Here is a 25,625-nt window from a genome sequence, read left to right as displayed (position 1 = left end):
TGGTCTCCCCTTTATTCAAAGTCCTGCTTCTCTTTTATATGGCAACAAGGTACTAAAAACCTCAAGAAACTGAGATAGCCACAGGATTGTGGTCAAGTCCCACCTCAGGCTCCATCTCCCCCAACCTGCTGCTCCCCCTGCTTGTGCTTTCTCTCTGTCAAATAAATAAATGAAATCTTAAAACAAAAAAAAAAAGCAACTTTCAAATGTGAGATATTATGACTATGGCTTTGGCAATCTATATACAAGCCTGTTTATCTTCTAGCACTCTTAGAATGTTCCAGGTATCTGTAAGTCAGGAGAATGAGGGGGTTTCCTCTAATATTTTTAAATTTCAAAGCATGATGGCCTGAAAATCTCTCAAAAGATGATCGCTATCCTTGTCAGCTGAGTCCCTCAACACCTTTGGAGAGGTCACTAGTCCTGAGAGAACCCCAAGGACCCTGCAAATCACCGTCTGTCAGGAGGACAGATCATTCCCATGGGCCTGGACAACTCTGCACCATCCATCCCTCGTGATCATTCCCAGTGTTGTCCAAGCAAATGCCATACTCACTTGGAGGATGACCCAGTGTCCTCCTTTGGAGGCTTTCTCCAGGGCCTTTTCTGCCACTGTCTCCTGACCTTGTCCTAAAGACACATTGTAGAGTTTTCCCGAGTCGATTGTAAATCCCAGTCTTTTGCCTGTGGGAGCACACAACAGGATAAGAGGAAGAGTGACTCAGGAGAGGTAAGAGGAGTCTGGAACTTTCTGTCTCATGTCCACCTGTGGTTACGGCTGCCACCTTCTAGGTCACTCGCCTCAAGAATCCAATCCCAACTCCTGTCATTTCAGCAAGCAGCATTTTGAGCTCTCTCAACGGCTGCCTCCTGGGGCGCATTAGCAGAGCCTGTGGAAATCAGTTCCTCTGGTTTTATGGTAATGAAGCTTTTGACATTTTGATAGATGGCAAGTATTGTTATTGAGCTTTATTAACTCTTGCCGGAGTAGCAAAGCATTTCCTTCATAAAAAAGGAGCAACGTGTGGTAGCTATCACATCATTTTTTGAACAAATTGGCTCATTGGGTAAATGCAGGAGCCTCTCACCTTGTGGCCATGCTTGAATCGAGCACAGTCAGGTCACCGCTCTATTAACCTGGTGTTCTCGGTGCGGGCTGTGGGGAATAGTAATCCACGGCACAAAGCGACAGTGCCTTGCACAATCGAATAGGCTTGCTCTAATGACCACTATTTAGTCACAGGGGGCACAAGATTACACTAGAATGGAGAAAATTGCCCTCTGGCCCTTACATAGTCAAAAGGTGGAAAACAGTACAAAAGAAACTTGCATTATGCCAACTAGAGGAATGTTCCATTTGAACAGTTCTTCAGGCCACAGTGTTATTAGCCTTACGTGTTCCATAGACTCCATCTCCCACAAATGAAAAAGAAAGAAGGAAAGAGAGAGAATGAAAGTAACTGGCTGTGAACCAAGAAGCAGGCCAGGCGCGTGCTGGGCGATAGGGAGGGCGGGAAGGCAAGGCTCCGGGCCCCTCACCGAGGATCTCGAGGTCTTTAAGGGCATCCACCCCTGGAGACAGGATGAAGAAGATGGGCGTGTCCGGGCTGCTATCTTCAAATGCTTTAACTAAATCCACTCTGATCCTCCCCACATACTTGGCACCCAGCTTTTCCTCCACAAAATTCCTAATAGAAAAGGATAAGGCAAAAGACAGCATCAGTGCTCATGACCTTGAAAAGTGCCACAACTTGGATCAGCTTAAATCACAGGCACAGGAAGGAAGCAAACTATGTTCATTACATGGGATATTTTTGCGGAACAATACGAATCCAGCTAGATTTATGCATCAGTGTCAGTGAAGTCCCTCCCCGCTTCAGAAGCTCTGAAAATCAGAAGCCTATATTCCGTTTTGGGGGCTACTGAGACCCCCCCCCGACTGAGTCCCACCAGCTGCCTGTGTATGGCTTTGTATCCCCCCCAAATCTCCTGCCAGATCCCCCATTACTTATTAACAGTTCATTAGATTTGCCACAGTGCAATTTTCCAGCCTGCTGGGTTTCTCATGAATATACAAATGCTTTTTGGGGTGTTTCTAATATAGGGAAGCTCAATTAAGCAGGATTATTTTCCCGCAGTATCAGATTTAGCAGAAAGTAAGTACTACTAAGCAGAATTAACTTGTAAAGTAGGGCATGCAGAGGCATCTGCAAAGGGGAAATTAGTTGGCCAGAGCAGAGGAAAAGACTGGAGGTGTGTCACTGCTGTTGAACGAGGAGCAGAAAAGGAAGGAACTTGAGAACTCTTCGGTTGGTGAATTCAAATGAGAACACGACTTGTGTGAATTAGGCAGCATATTACCATCGAGGAGCCGAAAGGGCAAAGAAAAACGACACACGGACCAAGATGCAGACAGGGGTTCCTGCTTTAAATTGCATTGGTTGTAAAGTTATAGGACTATCAGTGTCTCCATGAAAGGAACTCATTTTTGTTTGATGTGTAAAATCTTCGGAGCCCAAATGCTCCAGCTAAATAAAGACAGTGGAAATTGCCCTGGGAAAATGCATGCTCCTGGCCTCTGAACTCTGCTGACACCCATCTCTCCAGCTAGAATATTTCCAGTGGTTCCCCGTTTCCCCTCCTGGTGTCAGAAGCAAGGTATTCAGGAAGGGCGGTCTCAGCCTGATGACAGACCAGCACACTGGTTAGCATTCAGCGAATTTCAGTATCAATAGTAATGATGAAAGTATCAGATTTTCCGGCAGCATCGTGGCTCATGAACAGGGACCACAAATGCCTCCCCCAGAAGCTCCTTGCCCCTAAGACTAAGTCTCTTCTAGGTCACTGTATTTCCAAAAATGCTAACGGCCCCACCTGAGAGCGTATGTCATTCTGTCAGGGCGTACTGCTCTCAAAATAATCAGCTTCTGTATCAAACTTTTCTTCTTCCATTCTTGCGGCAACTTCTCTTTCTCTGGGCACTCGGACTCAGCCCATCTCCTCCACTGTTTGGCCGATCCTTCCACATCTCGGTCTATGCCTCGAAATTCTTCCAGGAGGGCTACTGCCTGTCATACAAGGGGAAGACACAGGATGGGGGGTAAATAGCTTAGAGTCTGAGACAGGGACCAGTGGAGGTACCGAATCCTCTGTCAACAGGTTGGGCTGGGCAGTCTTCGTTTTTGGCCAGATGTGCTCTACATCCTTGCCTCCCCTGCTATGAGGGTTACTGGATTATTGGCACTAAACTCCCTGGTTCTCTGGCTGGGTTGGGTTTGGCCAGGAGGGGGCACTGACCAGAGACTGGAGGGCTAGAGGAGAGGGTCGCAGGGGTATTTCCTCCTCAGCTGTGGTGACATAGGCTGGCAGTGACTATGTTCATCTACAGAAGGTCACAGCTCCCATAGGTTGGCCGCCCCCCTTACTTCATTTCTCCACAGTTTCAGTAATTACTCCTTTCTTCCGTTTTCCATCCCCATTCCTGGCTGATGCCTTTAGTCTTCTTTCCATAGGATGCAAATACACTCTTTGTTAAAGTTTTTTTTTTTTTTTATCACCCCTTTGAATGAGCCATCTGTTTTCTGCTGAGACCCTGACGGATCAACAAATAGACTTGAATTTATACTTCTACATAACCTAGTTAAAAATTCTACTACAAACACATCTAAACATACTATAAAACTAAGGGATGACAGTTATTTTCAATAGACAGAAATTTTCCTTCTTAGAAAAAGAATGAAGCAAATACCATGTGTATGTTATCATATAGGCTTCTTTAAGGATTCCAAAGTCTAAGGGAATAAACTTAACAGTAGGATCTTCTGACTGAAAAATGAGGTAAGAATCGGCACTTGAGGTTGATGAATAACTTTTTTCTCCACAATATTCTGTTCTGCTTCAACACTTTAAAATGAGAATAAACTACTGTGTTGTTATATAATTAACACACAAATTCGGGAAAAGTGGAGAAGTATTATAAAAAAGAAAACAAGCCTGATTTAGGTAAATTGACAAAAATGTTTCTTGACTTTTACCAAAGGTCCTGCAGAATATACATATTCAGTAACTTTTCCACCCATAAGTAGGTCAAAGTTTCTTTATTTTCAAATAAGAAATTAATCACTGTATACTTTAGTAATAAAAAGACAATTTGAAATTACATAGCGTATTTCTACAAATGAAATGAGATATAATCCATCATTTGTATTTTTGAAACATTTCTACATTTGGAAGAACTGATACTTGAAATAAGTTTTAGAAAGTGAAAAGCTCCCTTCCTCACATACCTTGAGAGCACTCCATGACTGAGTAGTTAGGAAGTCAACAGGACTCAGGTAAGTGTGTTCAACTGTGAACCGGAGCAGGAAATCCAATTCAAGAGGGTCTATTTCTTTCTTTCGCAACAAAATCTTGAGGGCACATGAAATTGAAAAGGGTCATTTAGTTTATATCAAAATCAGGACATAAGAGGTAGTCACCATTTAACAGACAGGACTGAAAAGGCAGAACCAAGTCCACCAACCTTCACCTAGCTGTTCTAAAGCTGAAATAATAAATCTCAGATTATGCTCATGATCTCAAAACCCTGCTTAAAAATCTAGTAACAAATAATTATGAAGACTATTTTTTCCCCAATTTTAACACATGACTATTAGCAAATTATTTGAAATATACATTCATATTTAGTCTTTTGCTCTTAGATCAAACTTGTCTTAAAACTGGTTCCATGGGGGCGCCTGGATGGCTCAGTGGGTTAAAGCCTCTGCCTTTGGCTCAGGTCATCATCCCAGAGTCCTGGGATCGAGCCCCGCATCGGGCTCTCTGCTGAGCAGGGAGCCTGCTTCTCTCCCTCTCTCTCTGCCTGCCTCTCTGCCTACTTGTGATCTCTGTCTGTCAAATAAATAAATAAAATCTTTAAAAACAAACAAACAAACAAAAAAACAAAAAAAACTGGTTGCATGAATTGAGAAAGCCTTAGGTGGTAATGGATCAAATTACTAAACAAAAGGTAGAACCAGTATTATAATTTAGTGCTAATACGGAAATTACACTGAATAAACTATGAGATATAAGAAAGATTTTTTAAAAAGAGAGGTGGGGAGGAGCAGAGGGAGAAGGAGAGAGAGAATCTCCCAGTTTAAAGCCTGATGAGCAGCTTGGGCTTGATCTAACAACCCTGAGATCATGATCGAAGCTGAAATCAAGAGGCGGATGCTTGAGAGACTGTGGACTCTGAGAAACAAACTGAGGGTGTCGGAGGGGAAGGGGGTGGGGGGATGGGTGAGCCTGGCGGTGGGTATTAAGGATGGCACGTATTGCATGGAGCACTGGGTGTGGTGCATAAACAATGACTCTTGGAACACTGAAAAAATAAAAAAATAAATAAAAAAAAAGAGGTGGACGCTTAACACTTAGTCACCCAGGCATCCTGAAAAATTTTTCTTAAATGTGAGATTAAGAAAAATAAGAGATTATTGTTTTATAGATACAACTAAACAAACATAAAAATTATAATACCATATAAAGTTAAACAGGTAAAGTGTTGGAGCTTTATGCTATTTTAAAACTCTTAGGTACTTGGCTCCTGGGTGGCTCAGTTGGTTAAGCAATTGCCTTTAGCTCAGGTTGTGATCCTAGAGTCCCAGGATCGATTCCCACTTTGGGTTCCCTGCTCCACAGGGAGTCTGCTTCTCCTGCTGACTTTTCTCCACTCCTATTCTCTCTCTCTCATTCTCTCTCTCTCTCAAATAAATAAATAAAATCTTTAAAAACAAAACAAAACTCTTAGGTATCTTCAAAATGCATTATGAGTAGTAACACATTAAAAATATTTTATTAAAAAAGAATAATTTATTAATTCGATTTATTTCAACAAATAATTGCCATATGTATATACATACATGAAGTTTTGATTTACAAAAATCGTCAGGATTTGTGATAAGCTATAATTTATTTTTTATTTCTGGCTTCCAAGGAGGAATTTTTTTTTTTTTAGACAGAGAGTGTGAGTGGTGGGGGGAGTGGTTGGGGAGGGAGAGCAGAGCGAAGGGAAAAGCGAGAGAGATTGAGAGAGAGAGAGAGAGAGAGAAACTCAAACAGACTCTCTGCTGAGCACAGAGTCCTGTTTGGGGCTCGATCTCACCACCGAGTTGATGACCGGAGCTGAAATCTAGAGTTGGATGCCTAATGGACTGCGTCACCCACATGGCCCAGGAAGACAGTTTTAAATAGACAATGTGCATACACATGCATGCATATCATTTATTCTCAATCCTGGCTTTTTACCGTTAATGAATAATACGTGTAAGAACAAAAATTTCGTTTTGTCGTATCTTGCTCCTAGTCCTCACTTACATTATGAAGCACCTATACCTACATATTCTTAAATAACCCAGTGAAATCTACAAGCACTGAAAATATCGAATGTAATAGTCTGTCCCTGCTAATAGCAGGGGCTTATAAAATGCCTTCATTGGGCAAGGCACTTTGGAGGGCACAGCACAGAAGAGGCATTGACCTTTTGTCAAGATGCAGGCTGATAAGAAAAAGTTAGACAGCAATAACACTAATGAAAGGACACATGCCTATTCCACCTAGGGTCCAGTCCTCGATGTTTTCTTCCCATCATGGGCATCGTTATTTAAAAGCAATCTTTGCTGGGGCACCTGGAGCGCTCAGTCCGTTAAGCATCTATCTCTTGATTTTGACTTGGGGGATGATCTCAGGGCTGTGATACGGAGCCCTGCGTCAGGCTCCCTGCTCAGTGAGGATCTGCTTGAGACTCTCTCTCCCTCTACCCCTCCCCCAGCTTGCTCTCTCTCAAATACATACATCACATCTTCTGCTGAAGTCCATATCAAGAAAAGAAAAAGGAATAAAAGGAGAGTAGATCTCACTAAAGGTGGCAGTGTGAAACCTGGAGCTCTTTTACGCATTTACTGATTTCTAAAGGGACAGAGAGACTCCTAGGACCATCCAGATCTAGACTCATAATTCTGATCTCAAGCCATCTTCTTGGTAGTACCTGGCAGGCTCTGCACAGGACCTGAGAAGCGAGGGGGAGGTCTCACTGATCTGTTTTTCAGGGTGACGGCTGATGGGGGTCACTTAAAGTGTGTACCCCTCCCCCAAACCAACACTTCAGAACCTACTCAAAGGCTGGGACATGTCCAAGTTTACCCTGGGAAATTCAAACTTACTTCACACCACCAAGGGCTTCCAAGAAAGGTGTCATGTCTTCCTTCAGTGGAAATAAAGCATGTAATAAACAGAGGTAGGGAACTGTGTGGCTCTGGGGATGCTTTCAAGTGACCGAATTCCTTACCTGAAAAGCCATCTGGGATAGGAAGGTGAGCTTGTCCCTCTCAAACAGCGCCTGGCTGGTATAGAGGAAGACGGCATGCGTGACGTTTTCCATTAGGATCGAGACGCGCCCCTGCACGTCCTCCACCTTGTCAGCCTGTTCGATTGCCCTGAGGAACAGCATGTTGAAAGCCTGGGGAATTCAAAGTGACTGGTAAGACCGATGTCTAGCTACCCCCAGACACACAGTAGAAATGTGGAATCACTTTGTAAGTTTATGTTGAACTGTACATGAAACTGCCAAACTGTTTTCCAAATATGGTTTTACCACTTTGCCTTTTCATCAGCAACATGAAGGAGCTGCAGTCCGGCAACTGTGCTGATACTTGTTACCGCCGGGCTTGTACAAATGTGGCTATTCTTTTTGGTATTCAATAATACTTTATTCTGCTTTTCCTTTTTCCTCATATTTTTCTGAGGAACATTGAGCATTTAAATATGTGCTCAGGGCAGTACACATAACTAAGCATAATAGGACATGTCTGTTCAAATCTTGCATTGAGTTGTCCAAGTTCTTTACATATTTTGGTTGAAGTTCATTATTAGATACATGTATTGGAAGATTTTTATAGTATGTGGCTTAATGTCTTTTGAAGACCATATATTTTTAGTTTGATAAGATTTCACTTATGGGGTGCCTTGGTGGCTCAGTGGGTTAAAGCTTCTGCCTTCGGCTTAGGTCATGATCCCAGGGTCCTGGGATCGAGCCCCGCATAGAGCTCTCTGCTCAGTGGGGAGCCTGCTTCCCTTCTTCTCTCTCTGCCTGTTTGTGATCTCTGTCAAATAAATAAATAAAATCTTTAAAAAAAAAAAAGGATTTAATTTATTATTTTCTTTCTCTTGTATGCTAAGAAATCTTTGTCTAACCTAAAGCCCAAAGACTCTCTCCCATTTTTTCCTAGAAATTTTATAGTTTTGCTTAATTATTTTGAGCTAATTTTGTATAAAGTGTAATGTAATGGTTCAGGTTGGGGATATCCTGTTTCCTCAGCACCATTTGTTGTAAAAACTATCCCTTCTTCACTGACTTGGTATCACTGCCAAGAATCAACTGATCAAACATCTGCGGGACTATCTCTGGACTCTTTGTTATCTACATATTTTTCTTTAGGCCAATTGGTATAGGTTTATAATAAGTCCTGAAATCATGTACTGTAAATTCCCTACATTTCTTGTTCTTCTTCAAAATTGTTCCGTCATTTTAAACGCTTTGAATTTCTATACAAATTTTAGAATTACCTTGCTGATTTCTATTAAAAAAGCCTTTAGAGGTTTGACTGAGATATCAAACCTACAGATCAATTTGGAAAGAACTGGCATCGTAGTAATATTGAATGTTCTAATCCATAAACACAGTATACCTCCTCCATGGTCTATCTCAACAATGTTTTATAGCTTACAGCACATGGGTCTTGTTTTGTTAAAATTATCCCTAAGAGTTTTGTGATTTTGGAAGCTATTATAAATAGTACTGAGTTATTAATTTTATTTTCCAATTGTTTGTACCTCATATATAAAAACAATTGACTTATATCCTGCCATCTTGCTAAAAACTCACTTCTTAGTCCTAGTAGGTTTTTTGGGTAGATTTCTTAAGATTTTCTACATACATGATTAGGTCATTTGTGGGGGAAAAAGAGACACCTTTTCTTCTTTTTTTAAAATGTCTGTGCCTTTTGTTTTATTATTGCATTGGCCATAACCTGCAGGGAGGTTGTGAATAGAAGTCTTGCGAGAAGACATTGTTCCTGATCTTAGCGGAAAGCATTCAACTTTCCAACATTAAGTATAATATTAGCTATAGATTTTTATAGATGGCCATTTTCATTTTGAGAAGTTACCATTTATTCTTAGTTGGCTCAGTTTTTTTTTTTTCCTTTTTTTGACCAGGTGTTGAAATTTGTCAGATTCTTTGTCTGCATCCAATGAAGTGATCATGTGGTTTTCTCTTTTGTTTTATTCATATGAAGACTTGTGTTATTTTTAAAAAATATTTAACCAGCTTGCATTCCTGGCATAAATTCCACTTGGACATAATATACTGTTCTTTTTATATGTGGCTGGATCAATTTGCCAGTCTTTCCTTGAGTAGACTGGCAACAGTGTCCATGAAGAGGTCTGCTTTGTGGTTTTTTCCCTTGTGATGTCTTAGTCTGGTTTTCGTATTTGGATAATGCTGGGCTGATATTACTGATTTAATTTTATTACTCTTTATACACTGTGGTTGTTCCAAAATCCAACCACTCTGTGCTTCTCAGAGCTTCTGTACACTAGCTCCAAACTACTAGGAACCTGCTAGTTATTCTTGACACTTTTCGTTATTGTCCATACCCAATCCATTTCCAAGGGCTGATTATTCTAGCTTCAAACCACGGGTCAAGTTTTTTTTTGAGTCTTTTGTCATCGGTCATCTGCTTCAAACCATTCAATGGCTACTTTTTGTAGACAAACTATAACCCATCATCCCCCATCTGGTGATGAAGTCTCCATGATCTCCATTTTCTCACCTCTCTAGACTCCTGTCTTGTCTTCTTTTCCCTCACTCATTAATTACCCTCCAGCCACACAGATTCATTCACCACCTGAATCTCAAACTCTTTCATGCCCTCACACATCCTTGTTTTCCCCAAGCACTCCAGAGGTGGCTAAACTCTATAGAAATCAACTATGTCACTTCCTCTGAGAGGGCTTCCCTGAGGTAAGAGTGAAAGAATCCTTCCCACAGTTATTATTCTCTCTCACTGTACTTATCACTTTTACACATACACACACACAAATACACACACACCGATGTATCTCCACTCATACCTTTTTTTTTTTTTAAATTGGATACTCAGCACAACATCTGGCATGATGATTGATGTCAACAGCAATTTGTTTAAAAACTGAGTGACAGAATGAATAAATACTGCCTAGAGGCACAATGTGGCAAAGTAAAAAGCATGGCCTTTGGGATCACAACCACGAGTTCAAATCCTGCCTTTACCATTATAATGTGAATTCTTGGGCAACTACTTTCTTTTCTTTCTTTCTTTCTTTTCTTTTTTTTTTTTTAATAGGGGTATAATAATATATTGGGATGTTTCAGGCATAAGAATGAAACAAAGTATGAAAATGCCTGGTATGGAATAGAGTGATTTAATGAATAGTTGTTCTCAGTCTTTCTCCTGCTCTACCAAAATAACATGAGAAATCTTTATATAAGACACCTACATTTTCACAGAGTAAAAGAATCACAAGGAAAATTCCCTTATATATAATAAACTCAAGACTCAGTTTAAGAACAAAAAAAATGTATTATGATGCCACATAATTTAATTATCTTAAAGCCTTAATGAAAACCTTAAATAAAAGTTCCTGAGAAAATGAGGGGTTTTTTTCCTCACTAGATCCTCAGGACTCCTTACTGAGTCCTGATATACTGAGATTGCTTAAAAATAAATTCTAAACTTCCAGAAACAAGTTGAATGCACGAAATCAAAAATTTTTCTTAGCCTATTCAGCATTACCTTCAAAGAGAATTGATAGATGGGGTTAATTTTTCTGAGGTCATTAATAACAAAATAAAGAAGAGATGCTCTGGCCGCCACTGGTCTGTAACATTCTCGGGCCTCATTGATTTTTCTTTCATTTTCTTTAGCTTCAATCACCTATGGTGAGATCAAACAACGTAAGTAACTAGTAACTTACTCTTCATGTTCTTTATACCTACCCAACTAATGGAAGGGATGTATCTGAAATGAAAAAGTATTTGCATTAAAATAGATCACATGTGTGGCATCTATGTGCTTCAATTTTTCTAAAATTATTAGATTCATATTTTAAATGACTTTTTTTTTCATAAACTGAGTTTTCAGTGAGAATGGACATAATGTTAGCTGCTTTACGGTCACAGATTAAACAAACCTGGTTGGTTTGGGTTTTATAGAATTTGTTCTGAGTAATGTCACCTTCCCCTGCCTCCTCTCTCTTTTTCAGGTTTAATAACCCAGCTCTATCACCTCCCAGGGATAGCTCTTAAAAGTCTGCTGGGTCAATTCAATGCCCATAACTTTATTAGTCAACAAGGTATACAAAAGCAGTCAAGGTCAATAATATATCCAATAGCCAGGCTTACTAAAAAGCCTTTATATGAAGACTCTCATGACTGTTTGACTTTGTACCAGATGATCCATATGCCCATATTTTTCATTTAGTTTATCTTTATGTATTAGCCCCTGGGCACAGTCAGAGAGATAATTAAAACAACAATAACAGCAGCACCACCTACAACCAACATACTCATTTTTACTCAAGGCTCAAATATCCTTTTTTATTAAATCTAGGACTACTGTTTGTCCTATAGCTTTTTAAGATCGTCTTTTTTTTTTTTTTTTTAACAAAGTTGATTCCTCATACTTGTGTATCAATGGAAATAAAATGTAGAGCAGGGCAGGGGGGAAATCCCTACATAGCAATATACTAAGAAGATAGGAAGAGACATTTTAAGAGACAATTAGAAGCTAACGTCAAAGCTAAGACCTAATTTACTTAATTGCCCCAATCTTTACCATCTTAGGAGCTACCTAGAATTCACTTACTTAAAAGGAAAGACTAATTTGGGATTCCATTTCTTAGCTAAAATTAAGACAAACATATAGGATGTGTGGTGACACAGCCTCAACTGGGTAATTAATAGATTACTTAGTAATGAGGATATTACAGAAAGGAAATGAGGTTCCTCTCCTTCTGAAACAATAGACTTTTAAAGTTTATGGCCAGTTGTATGAGTCCAAAGTGCACATCATGCGCAAGGCAGATTGAGACATAGGCTGGACGTCCAGCAGGAAATCTACTCAATGAAAGTTTTTACTGGCATTCAGGAAATGTCATTGTTTCCCAGGGTGAATAATGCATCTGAGTACAGCAGGAGACCGTCCCTTGCTCGGTCTCCCACTAGTGAAGGCCTGCAAACAAAACATCAGCTCTAATATTTCCCTGAAAGGCACAACAGACTAGGAAGCCTGTGGTGGGACTGTAGGGTGTCAGTCTGCCAGAGCTGGACGCTGAGCCTTTTTCGATTTTAGACCATATAAGCCAGCAGGCTCCAATTTTCTTCTGATTTGGCCACTCAGGAAAAATAATAGCCTGACAGAGTCTCCTGTGAATGACTGGATCTATGCTGAATTAGGATAAGTACAAGTCCAACCACCTCCTCCTCCACACAGAGCCTCGTACATTTTTAAGGACGGTTTATTAAGTGAACCGAAATCCACAAGTCAGCGCTCTTAGAGAAGTTGTCAGGCTTGATCACATTTTTATGCCAATCACTTGAATCAAAAGGAGCGTTGTGCCCCTCTGGGGGCCCTTCATGTCTTCTTACCTTGCTCTCTATCTCTGCCGCGGTTGCTTTCGTCATCTCTAGTCTCTCCACCAGCTCCGTGTCATCCAGAAAGCTCCCCTCTGCCGCAGAAAGGCGCAGAAGGAGGTCGTCCTCCAGGTACTTTAGCTGGATCTTAAAGTCATTTTGGTGCTTCGTCAAAACCAACTAACACAAACCAGGAAAAGGGGTGAGACATGGTGGCTCAATTCAGGTTTGAAAGCGGATCCTTTAATCACCAATTTCACAGAATCATATATAGTAAATCGCACTCACAATTAAAAAACATACTAATCCTCTTTAAAAAGTTACTTTAAAATAAGTCGGGAAATGTGGTAAGAAATGCTTGCACACCAGGGTCCAGAGAATGCATATTTGTCCTGAACATTTAACATTGGGAACCTACAGGAAGAATCTACTCTATAGGAAGAAACTTCTGGTTTCTGCTTCCTATCTAAAGAGATGGAAGTAATTTCCAACCTCATAACAGGGAGAAAGTGAATCCTCAAGTCTTTTTACATTCATCAAAGAACTGAGGTCACAGGGCCAACGGTTACTCTCAAAATCAGAGCAGTGGGTGAATACAGACCATCACAGCTGCTGCCAAATTCACTATAGTCATTGGCTAATTGTTGAAGGCAGAACTTGAGGGTTCAAAACCTCGGGGGGTGTGGTCTTGGGAAGCCCTTCATACTTTAGTGAATTTGCCTCTAGGAGACTTACCAGGTTCATTACAGTGAAGATCAGGGGAAAAAAGAAAAATCTACTCCTGCTTTGGGCAATGGAAGTGGGGAAAAAAACATTTTGAAATATGTCCAGGGCACCTGGGTGGCTCAGTGGGTTAAAGCCTCTGCCTTCAGCTCAGGTCATGATCCCAGGGTCCTGGGATGGAGCCCCATGTTGGGCTCTCTGCTCAGTGGGGAACCTGCTTCCTCCTCTCTCTCTCTGCCTGCCTCGCTGCCTACTTGTGATCTGTCTGTCAAACAGATAAATTAAAAAAAAAAAAAAGAAAAGAAAAGAAAGAAATATGTCCAGAGGAAAGCAACTATTTAAAGCATGCAGGAGCCTTCTGTTCTCTTAACAAATGCCTGCCCTCAAGGGAAATTTTATTGTCAGAGCCTTATCTGACCTTAGGCAGGAGGATGATTGGACAACTCTTGTTTCCCCTGGATGTCCTTTCTTGCATAGGGAATATAAAAATAAATGATAAACTCGTCTGAAGTTCAAACTTCAGTGACTCGGGCCTATTAGAAAACCCTTGGATTTAATGATGGGATTATAGAATACTTCCCATCCAAAATACCTTACCATCACATCACATCAAGAGACTCCAGTATGATAACACTGGATTACAACAGAGTGCAAGGTACTGACTCCATTTAAGAAGGAGCTTCTAGAATAGTCCAAGGACACAGCAAGACAATAACGGGGATCTGAGGGGAAAGTGAAGCCTATAACACTAACAGTTTCAGCAAATGTGACATGCAGTCTAACTCCTAACCTCATAAATTTAAAGCTCTATTTAAATTATCTAATCCTTCAAATTATCTAATTACTTCAAATTATCTAATACATCACATCTAGCTTTTAACAAAAAAGTACAAGGCACACTGAAAGGCAACATAGTCTGAAGAGATAAAGCAAACCCCAGAACAAGAGTCAGAAATGGCAGAGATTTTGAAATTATCAAACTGGGAATTAAAAATAACTAAGCTTAATGTGCTAAGGGCTCTAATGGGTAAAGTGGAAAACATGCAAGGCTATTTGGACACTTCAAGTAGAGAGAGAGAAACTCTAAGAAAGGAAACGCTAGAAATAAACTCATTTATCATAAGTCTTTGATGGACTCCTCAGTAGGCTGGACATATCAAGGGAATCATCAGCCAACTCAAAGGTAAGTCAAAAGAAACTTTTCAAAGTGAAAAGGAAAGAGAAAAGGAATGGAAAAAAAAGGAAAAAAATAGTCAGTAAATGTAGGAAAATTACAAAAAGTTTAACATGCACATCATGGGAAATCCTGAAGGAGAAAAAGGAGAAGAAATATTGGAGGTAATAATGGCAAAGAATTTTCCAAAATTAATGACATTCACCAAACCATAGATCCAGGGAGCTCACAGCATACTAAGCAGAGTAAGAAACAAACAAATATATCAGACCATAATCAAATAAAGAAAAAATCTTAGAAAAAGCTACAAGGAAAACAAACAAACCAACCCACCTCACCCACAGAAGAAAGAGGACAAGAATTTCCTAGAACTTTTGAGAAACCATGCAAGTAAAAAGAGTAAATATTTAAAATACTGAAGAAACAAACCATCAGTCTAGAAATTTCTATCTTGCCAAATCACTCCTCCAAAATGGAGGAAAAATAGAAACCTTTCAGACACACAAAAACTGAAAGAATCTGTCACGAGGAGACATGTCTTACAAGAAGTGTTAAAATTTTTTGTCGTAGAGAAAAAAATGTTATAGGTCAGAACTCAGAGCTCCATAAAGAAAGGAAAAATGTCAGAGAAAGAATAAATGGAGGTAAAAATTTTTTTTCTTATTTTCTTTTAAAGATTTTATTTATTTATTTGAGAGAGAGTGAGAGAGAGCATGAGAGGGGAGAAGGCCAGAGAGAGAAGCAGACTCCCCGTGGAGCTGGGAGCTCAATGTGGGACTCAATCCCGGGACTCGGGATCATGACCTGAGCTAAAGGCAATGGCTTAACCAACTGAGCCACCCATGTGCCCCCCTTTTTTTCTTATTCAGGACAGAACTGTTAAAAATAATACAGACAACAATGTATTTGATTATAACTTATGATATATGAAATGAATGACAACAATGTGATGAGAGACTGGAGGGAGGAAACAGGAAAGCTTTTAAAAGAGAACCCACATGTCCCAGTAGGAAGTTTAACAATGTGACTTGAAAGTGGACTTAGGTTACTGGTAAATGTATATACTAAATGCTAAAGAAAGGACTATATGCTTTTATTTTTTATGTATTTATTTTTTAAGATTTTATTTATTTATTTGACAGAGAGAGAGATCATAAGCAGGCAGAGAAGCAGGCAGAGAGGGAGGGAAGGAAGCAGGCTCCCTACCGAGCAGAGAGTCCAACACAGGGCTCCATCCCAGGACCCTGAGATCATGACCTGAGCCAAAGGCAGAGGCTCAACCCATTGAGCACCCAGGTGCCCCAAGAAAGGGCTGTATGTTTTTAAAAAGAAGTATAACTTACATGCTGAGATAGGACAAGTAATAGAATCCTATGAAATGCTTGATTAAAATCAGAGAAGGCAGAAAGTAAAGAAAAAAAAAAGGATAAGGAGGAGTGCAGTAAATAAAAAAAATAATGACAAATATGGTAGATTTTCATTCAACTGTGTCAACAATAATCACTTTGTGAATTTTCTAAGTATATCAATTAAAAGACAGACGCTGACACTGTGGATACAAAAACAAACAACAAAAATAAAAACATAAAAGCAAAACAAGACCCAACTGTCCATTATCTACAAGAAATCTGCTTTGCTCAAAGGCAAAGGAATGGAGAAAGATATACCATGTAACACTACACAAAAGAAAGCTGAAGCACTATATTAATTTCAGGCAAAGCAGACACAAAAACAAGGAAAAATATCAAAAGCTAAAAGGGAAATTACATAAGGATAAAGAGGTCCATTCTCTAAGAAAACATAAGAATCCGTATTGAGCATGTCTCTGACAACAGAGTGTCAAAATACATGAGACAAACTGATAAAATTTCTAGATGCAGACAAAACCACATGCTGGAGCATTCAAAACTCTAGCTAATATATCTAGTGGCAGAGATTCAGTAACAGTGTAATTGAACCAAATAGGAAAAATCACAGGATGTAATTAACATTTATAGGATACTTTCTCAATAAATAGGAGAGTATGCAATTTTTTCAAGCTCACATAGGTCATTCAAAAGATAAACCAAACTCTGGGCCGGAAAACACATCTGAGAGTTTAAAACACCCCAGAAATACAAAGTATGCACTCAAACCACAATGAAATTAAATAAGGAATCAGTAATGGAAAGACAGCTGAAAAAATCCCCAAATATTTGGAGATTAAACACTATACTTCTATGTAACAGACAGAGGAAAAAAAGAAATTTCAAGAGAAATGAAAAATATATTGAAATAAACAAAAATGAAAACACAACTTAATGAAATGTGTGAGATGTAGCCAAAGCAGTGCTTGGAGGAAAATTTATAGCATAGAACACATTTATTAGAAATGGAGGAAGATTCTAAAATTAATTACCTAAGATTTTACCATAAGAAACTACGGAAAGAAGAGCAATATAAACAAAGAGCAAGGAAATGAAAATAAACAATAAAAATTAGAGGAGAAATCAATAAAATATAAAACAGGAAACCAATGGGGAAAAAAATCATCAACCAAACATCGTTTCTATACAAAAGTCAATAAAATTTATAACCCTGTAGCCTGGCCAATCAAGAAAAAAAAAGGAGAAAGCACAGATTATAATGTTAGTAATTAAGGAAGGACCATCACTATTGATTCTATAGGTTACAGGACAATAAAAGACTATAATGAATAATGGTATGCCCATAAATTTGGTAATTTAGATGCAGTAGGCCAATTCCTTGAAAGACACATCTACCAAAAACTCTTACAATGGAAACCATATAATCTGAATAGGCCTGCATCTAATTAAAAAACTGAATTGACAATAATCTTCCAAAATAGTAAGCACCTGGGTCCAGGTGATTTTGCTGATGAGTTTGCCAAGTATGTAAAGTAGTGTTATCCATTCTCTACAATTTCTTCCAGAAAATAGAAGCAAAGGGATTACTTCCTTACCTGTTTTAAGAGGGCAGCATTATAGTCTAATATCAAAACCAGATAAAGCTATTACAGAAAAAACCCAAAATGATATACCAATATCTTTCATGAGCATAGATATGAAAATCCTCAACTAAATATGAGCAAACCAAATCAAATACATGTGTAAAAAGAATTATATACCATACTAAGTAGGATTTATCCCAAGTATGCAAGTCCAAGTCAACATTGAGAAGTAACATAATTCATGTCATCAAAAGGCTGAAGAAAAAGTATATGATATAAAATAGATGAAGGGGCACCTGGGTGGCTTAGTGGATTAAAGCCTCTGCCTTCAGTTCAGGTCATGATCCCAGGATCCTGGAATCGAGTCCCACATTGGGCTCTCTGCTCAGTGGGGAGTCTGCTTCCTCCTCTCTCTGCCTACCTCTCTGCCTACTTGTGATCTCTGTCTGTCAAATAAATAGATAAAATCTTAAAAAATAAATAAATAAAATAGATGAAGAAAAAACGTTTGAGAAAATCTAACATTCATTTATGATAAAAATTCTCAGCAAACTAGAAATATAGAAGAACTTCAACTTGATAGAGAACATCTAAAAATGAAACATCTAGCTAATACCTCACTTAATGGTGAGAAGTTATTTGCTTTTTTCCAAAACTGGAAACACGATACGAATATCTCCTTTTACCTCTTCTATTCAACATTATACTGAAAGTCTTTTTTTTTTTTAAAGATTTTATTTATTTATTTGACAGAGAGAGTTCACAGTAGACAGATAGGCAGGCAGAGAGAGAGAGAGAGGGAAGCAGGCTCCCTGCTGAGCAGAGATCCCGATGCGCGACTCGATCCCAGGATCCTGAGATCATGACCTGAGCTGAAGGCAGCAGCTTAACCCACTGAGCCACCCAGGCGCCCTGTACTGAAAGTCTTAACAAATGCAGAAAGACAAGAAAAATAAAGAAAAGGTATACAGAATGGGAAGGCTGAATTAAACAATCTATGTTCACATATGACAAGGTTGTCTTTGTAGAAATTCCTAAAGAATCAACAAAAGGACTCCTAACAAATATGAGATTATAACAAAGCTGCAAGATACAAGGTTAATATATGAAAGACAATTGCTTTTCTATACACTAACAATGAACAAATGAAATTTGAAGTTTATAATACAACACATTTACATTAGCACCAAAAAACTGAAGTGCTTAGGTAACAATCAAAGAAAATTATACTGAAGATATACCATTTTCTGATAAAAGGAACCAAAGATTTTAAAATGTAGAGAGAATCCATATTCATGATAGGAAAACAACATTGTTAAGGTATCGTGTCTTCCTTTCTGTGATTCAACATACTATCAATCAAAATTCCAGCACATTATTTTGCAAATATTGACAACCTGATCTTAGAGTTTACATGGAAAGGCTTAAGATCTAGAAGAGCCAACAGTCAATGTACAGAAGAAGTTGAAAGACTGACAATACCCAGCTTAAAGACTTACTATAGGGCACCTGGGTGGCTCAGTGGGTTAAGCCTCTGCCTTTGGCTCAGGTCATGATCTCGGGGTCCTGGGATCAAGCCCTGCATCGGGCTCTCTGCTCATCGGAGAGCCTGCTTCCCCCTCTCTCTCTGCCTGCCTCTCTACTTGTGATTTCTCTGTGTGTCAAATAAATAAATAAAATCTTTTTTTTAAAAAAAAAGACTTGCTATAAAGCTACCACTAATAAGGAAGGTATAGTTTTCACATTAGACAATAGATCCACAGAAATATGGTCAATTCGTCTTGGACAAGTAGCAAAAGCAAGGGAGAAAGGACAGTCTTTTCAACAAATGGTGCGGGACAACCGGGTACCCACATGCAAAAGAATGGAGCTGGATCCCTACCTCACACTAAAAACAAAGTGGATTATAGACCTAAATGTAAGAGCTAAAACTCTAAAACTCCTAGAAGAAAACATAGGAGTAAACTTGTGTGAGGCAATGGTTTCTTAGATACAACATCAAAAGCACAAGCAATAAAGAAAAAAGATGTAAACTGGATTTCATCAACATTGAAAACTTGAGTGCTTCAGAACACACCATCATGAAAGTGAAGACAATCAGAACGGGAAAAAATATTTATATATTATATGCCCAGTAAGAGTATAATACCCAATGTATATGAAGAGATCATATAACAATAAAAATAACCCAATTTTTAAAATGGGCAAAGGATTTGAAACAGATGCTCCTCTAAAGAAGACATATAAAAGGCCAATAAATATATGAGAAGATGCTTAACCTCATTAGTCCATAGGGAAAAGAAAGTCCAAACCACAGTGAGATACCACTTCACACCCACTACTATGACTATTATCAAAAAGAGAGACAAAGATAGGGTAGGATGTGAAGAAACTGCATCCTTTCCACATAGCTGGTAGAAATGTAAAATGGTGCAGTTGCTTTGAAAACAGTCTGGCTGTTCCTCAAATATTAAACACAGACTTACTATATGACCCAGAAATTTTGCTCCGAGGTACATATCGAGGAGAAATGAAAAATCTATGTCCACACAACTTACAGTGAACATTCCGAGAAGCACTGAACATTACAGCCAAGAAGTGGGAACCACCCGAATGTCCATCAACTGATGAGGGCATAAATAAAATATGGTCTATAGTATCTATAATAGAATATCATTCAGTCATAAGAAAGGAAGAATTGATAGATGCTATCATATGGATGCAAAATCCATATGATGTGGAAATATCATATTAGGAAAAATATTAGGCTAAGTGAGAGAAGCCAGGTACAAAGGCTAGCTGTTTTAAGATTTCATTTACATGATATGTCCAGAACAGGCAAATCTATAGGGATAGAAAGAGATTAATGATTTTTAGGAGCTAGGTAAGTGGGGACATGGGCCAGGGAGTAACAGCCGTAAGCATGGATTTTCTTTCTGAGGTGCTGAAAGCGTTGTAAAATCGATACTTTGTGAATGACCTAAAAACCAAGGAATTATACAATTAAAAAGGATATGTGAACGATATCCCAAACTTATAAAAAACAGGGAGAAAGATTACTATGCTTTACTGAACAACAATTAATGGACATGTTTTACTGAAGTAGAATAGTATTTTAAATACATTTTATTATTTTGTACTGCAAAAAGGAAGGATAACATTAGGAGAAACTGAAGTTGGGCTAGTGATGTACAGGAACCCTGTAGTATCTTGTAACTTTTGTGTAAATAAATCTAAATCTATTCCAGAGTAAGTTAACATTTATTTTAAAAGCTTGTTTCTGATTTAAAAAAAAAAAAAAAAAAAAGAGGGGGAGAGAGGCAAAATGTTGCTCATGGCTGAAGCTAAATGATGATCACATGGAAACTTAGAACTATTTTCTTTACATTCCTATGTTTGAAAAATTTTGCTATCAAAAATAAAAACAAATAAAGAAATTAATTGAACTGTCTAAGCTTTTGCAAAAAAAAAAAGCATGTGTACATGAATGACCGACCACGACAAGACGATTTTCTTATACGGTCATATGGTGTTTCAAATATGGACATGTTCCGTGTCCAACTTGGCAGTGATACACCCAGCAGCCCGTGGTCCTCTAAACCCTGGCCTTGGATCACTCATTACTGGCAGGTTGTGATGTCACCGCATGGGACACACACACGAGGAGACCGGAGGGGACCGAGGCCACTCACTCTCAGCCTCTGTCCCAGGACTGTCTCTGCTCTGGTTGGTGACTGGTGCAGAAGTAAATCCAATGGAATGCTGCCTCCAATGGACTCTGAAAATGGGTGAGAATCCCTTGCAGAGACTCTGCTAAAACAGACGGTTGGGCCTGCCCCAGAAGGTCACATTCAGCAGGATCTGGTCTGGGGCCCGAGATTCTTCATTTAAGGTTCCCAGCTGATGCTGATGTTCTAGGAACACCATCTGAGAAGCACTGATTTATACCTGGAGTGACAAACACTTGCCATAAAAGCGAGATGGCCAGTATCTTTGGTTTGGCAAGACGTACAATCTCTGCTGCAACGATTCACCTTGGCTACTGACTTCCTTCTACATTTTCAGGCTTCATTTGTTGTTTGGGGGCCTTTTTAGTGGTGTGTTAAATCAACACATTTTTATTATTTTTTTTCCTTAATCACTGCCATACATTTTCCTTTAAGTGCTAGTCATCATCAGCTATGATCTCCTCAATTTTTCCAGCTTTATTCCATTACTCTTCTTTTTCGTTCTTTTGCCCTGGCTGATTTGGACTATCATCACTGAACCTATCGGGACATGTTCCTGCTTCTCTCCTTCTGTTTCTCATGACTCCTACATATCCTTGCTTGTCCTTGTCACCTGCATCAAACTACAGCAAGCCCATCTCCTACTGGGGGCATGCTGCTAACTACCTGCTTTAACAGGAGAGCCCTCGAAGTGTTAACTGTTCACATACATCCTCATTTTTCTCAGTTAGAGTGTAAACCCCAGGTGGGCAAGTATCCTATCCTAGGGCGAAGCACTCTAACTTGGGCAAAGCAGATACCAGGTTAAATGTTGATGGACGGTTTTGTAATTTTTACCTTAAGTTTCTCCAGATCTGGCCTTTCCATATTGACCACCTCTGCCAGGAGCTGGGCTTCTAGACCATCTTCTGTGACTGTGAAATTGAGGAGCGTTGTTTGAGCCTGCAATTCCGGCTTATAGTGAGGATTTGCCAGTTTTGTGTGAAGGATAAGGCGAAAGTTCTTGTTAAATTCACATTCTTTGTCTCCAATCCTGATGTATCTAAAGGGGGACAACACAAACATTCAGGAGATTCCCATGAACCATAACTGATATGTAGGGGGCATTCCATTTCCTCTATTCTGATAACGAATCCAGGCTGTAAGACCAGGTAATTCAGGATTTTTCAGCTACCATGTCTCCCTAAAAGTACAGAAGAAATAGGAATTATCCACTAAACTTCTATAGGACTGTTTACATGCAAAATGTTGTTAACAGTACTCGTCTCGTAATGTCACCATAATAAGAAAATGCAGTACTTCATACGAAGGTTGTATAACAACAAACATTAGCTTCTATTATACTTCTGTGAATAAGCTTCTATTAAACATTTCTTTTTTTTTTTTTTTTTAAGATCTTATTTTTTTGTCAGAGAGAGAGAGAGAGAGACAGAGCACAAGCAGGGGGAGTGGCAGGCAGAAGGAGAAGCAGGCTCCCCATTGAGCAGGGAGCCTGATGTGGGTCTCGATCCCAGGACCCTGGAATTGTACCCTGAGCTGAAGGCAGATGCTTAATCGACTGAGCCACCTAGACATCCCTAAATACTGCTATTCTGAAAGGATGAGTATGTGTTTGCATGTAGCTGTGTGTGTGTATTAAGTGTATATATACTTAAAATTTATATACATATTAGAAATACAACTACACTTTAAATTACTATTTCAGGATTTTTGGTACCGGCTCATAAGCAAAGTCTAAGCAGCCTCCTGTATGGAATGCACATGGGCAGGATCTTGACAACCATGCTTCTATCCTACGTTCCAGTTATCTCGGTCATAGGGACCAGAAGCAGGTACTTCAAAACACCCCAGAGTGAGCTCTCCTGGGACTTGGGATTGGAACAAAGAGAAGGGAGAATTGGAAATGGAACCTTTAGGCTCATGCTGATGTCACCCTTTCCTTCTGTGAACCACAGAGCAGAGAAAGACATTCCTGGTTTCCCCAGGGAAGAGTCAACCAATATTCAGGTTGCAGAGTCATACAAAGGGAGCAGGTTCTGGATTCTACGGGCTTCCAGGTCCCTGATTGCCTTTTAAACACAGTTGCCATGACACCCTGCAGCCTTGTGACGTTCGGGTTCAGTCTTTGTTTGGCTTCAGCTAGATGGAGGTGGTTTCTTGAATTGCAAGCAAAGCTCTGCAAGGACACAGCCTCACTCTCGGGGGAGGGTCTCATTTTTTTCTTTCTCAGATACTGAGGTCTAACTTGTAAGGACCTCATCACCCAGGCTCTGGGTTCTGGAAGGGCGTTGGCCAATGGGAGCACTAGCAAGACATGGCAGTACAGGAGGAGGAGTTCGAGGCCGATCTTCCCTGCCTCCGTGCTGTGGTCTGGGGGAGGCTGTGCCCTGCCATGACGGTATTCCGGGTTTGGGATGGGCCTCTTCCCACAGCTCCATTCACAGGACCAAAGAACACCTTCGCGCCTAGAGGTGGTAATGGCTTCCTGATGTAAATCCCTGGTTGCCTGCACTCCTGGGCTCCTTTAAGCTTCCCTCTGAACATTCTTTCTGTCAACAGTTACTCTGTTAATTCTATTAAAATTTCCGGCCTACTTTGAGGTCTTGTTTTTCTGCCAGGAACCTGCTACAAGGATTCCGTAGAAGGGTTTTAAAATTCATGCAACAAACAAATGACAAATACTGACATTTTTCAGACTCTTCCACCAAAGAGGTCTGAACTGCGTAGGAGGAAAATTACATGTAAGAAGCCTACAAGTGAGCCTGAAACAGAGTGTCTTCTCAGTCTCCTATTTTATATTAAATACACAAATTCTGCATTCTTTCGTAGTCAGTGTATACAGTATTTTAATTGTAGAGGAATTCTAATGTGACAGAAAGTTATCCAAAGGCCAGATTATTTTTATATAAATACAGTATTTTTTAAAAATACTACTTAACTCACTGACTTACAGACAAAATGTTATTTCACAAAATTTATCAATTTTGGAAAACTGGATGAATTCAAAAGGACATTGAAAAACAAGTTTAGCATTCAGACAACATTCCTTTTTATTAAAATGCCACAATACTTGCAACAACTTTTTTTAAACTTGAGGAGAGATGCCCCAAATTTGTGATGTGGCAATATTTTAGGACGCTGCTCGTGGATGTTTCGTAATTTCATCTTACTCTGAGGTTAGTCTCTTGGGCCTCTTAGTGAAGAAAGGCCTTCTGAACCACTGGCCATTTTATCTGACAAGGAAGAATTCTGTAAAACAATGGTAGTGTGTAATGATTATTTAAAAAGTCAGTTTTCTTAAATCACTAAAGCTTTTAGCTCAGAATCCCTCTTAATCACTAAAGCTTTAGTCACTATAGCTAAGAATCTTAAAAGACAGATAAGACTCATTACCTCTTCATCCAGCTCTCAAATTTTGTTTGCATTGTAATGATCTTATATTTTCAGCAAAAACTTTTACAGGATTCTAAGCTTGAAAAAGATCTGCTAAACAAACCATTGGAAGCATTCTTTATTAAGTTGAATGGTCAATCCATTCATGTGATCTAGTTTTGGGTTGTTTTTACTGTGTTTCTACACTTTAATATTTTTTTCCTAGAAGGATGAAGAGCAATTCAGGTAGCAACTTTCTTCTAAACTGGTATAGTATTTGTATAATATGCTTCCCTTTTAAAAAAATGAAAAATAGGGACCCCTGGGTGGCTCAGTGGGTTAAAGCCTCTGCCTTCGGCTCAGGTCATGATCTCAGGGTCCTGGGATCAAGCCCCGCATTGGGCTCTCTGCTCAGCAGGGAGCCTGCTTCCTCCTCTCTCTCTGCCTGCCTCTCTGCCTACTTGTGATCTCTGTCTGTCAAATAAATAAGTAAAATCTTAAAAAAAAAAAAAATAGGGGCAACTCAGTGGCTCAATCAGTTAAGCATCTGCCTTCAGCTCAGGTCATGACCCTGGGGTCCTGGGATGGAGCCCCGCATCAGGCTCCCTGCACAGTGGGAAGTCTACTTCTCCCTGCCCTCTGCCCCTCCCTTTGCTTGTGCTCTCTCTCAAGTAAATAAATAAAGTCTTTAAAAAAAATAAAATAATAAAATAAAATGAGTATTCACATCATCGTTAAAGGGAAACACTGAGGGGGGGGGGGAAGAGAGATGAATGAACCACAGGCCAAATGTTATAAATGAAACAGAGAGCAGCTATTAGTGTATCCAAAGAGCACAGTGGCCCTAAGCCCTTGTTTCACAGGTCATGGAAATAATACCATCTGTTTACAGGTTTGCAAATACCTTCCAGATGATATTATGCTCCTTAAAATCATCATATACCTTAGTGATAATTTCTTCAGTTCTTT

At 39.4% G+C, this 25,625-nt stretch overlaps 1 protein-coding gene across 2 annotated transcripts in view; it reads right to left on the bottom strand.

Annotated features, from left to right (window-relative positions):
- The window catches only part of DNAH11 (dynein axonemal heavy chain 11), a 321,410-nt gene that overhangs the window by 30,457 nt on the left and 265,328 nt on the right, over positions 1–25,625 (bottom strand). For both annotated transcript variants that reach the window (XM_013051673.2, XM_045062769.1), the window contains 8 exons: positions 22,122–22,326; positions 12,725–12,889; positions 10,872–11,012; positions 7,325–7,495; positions 4,287–4,409; positions 2,875–3,068; positions 1,540–1,688; positions 557–684 (listed from right to left, as the gene is read on the bottom strand). In XM_013051673.2, the coding sequence (XP_012907127.1) occupies positions 557–684; positions 1,540–1,688; positions 2,875–3,068; positions 4,287–4,409; positions 7,325–7,495; positions 10,872–11,012; positions 12,725–12,889; positions 22,122–22,326 (1,276 nt within the window). The remainder of the gene's footprint in view (positions 1–556; positions 685–1,539; positions 1,689–2,874; positions 3,069–4,286; positions 4,410–7,324; positions 7,496–10,871; positions 11,013–12,724; positions 12,890–22,121; positions 22,327–25,625) is intronic.

Source organism: Mustela putorius, unplaced genomic scaffold (genome assembly GCF_011764305.1).
Source record: "Mustela putorius furo isolate JIRA1106 unplaced genomic scaffold, ASM1176430v1.1 tig00003845_pilon_pilon_pilon, whole genome shotgun sequence".
In the NCBI taxonomy this organism is placed as follows: domain Eukaryota; kingdom Metazoa; phylum Chordata; class Mammalia; order Carnivora; family Mustelidae; genus Mustela; species Mustela putorius.
The sequence above is the reverse complement of the archived record's forward strand: the minus strand, read 5'-3'. Positions and strand labels throughout refer to the sequence as shown.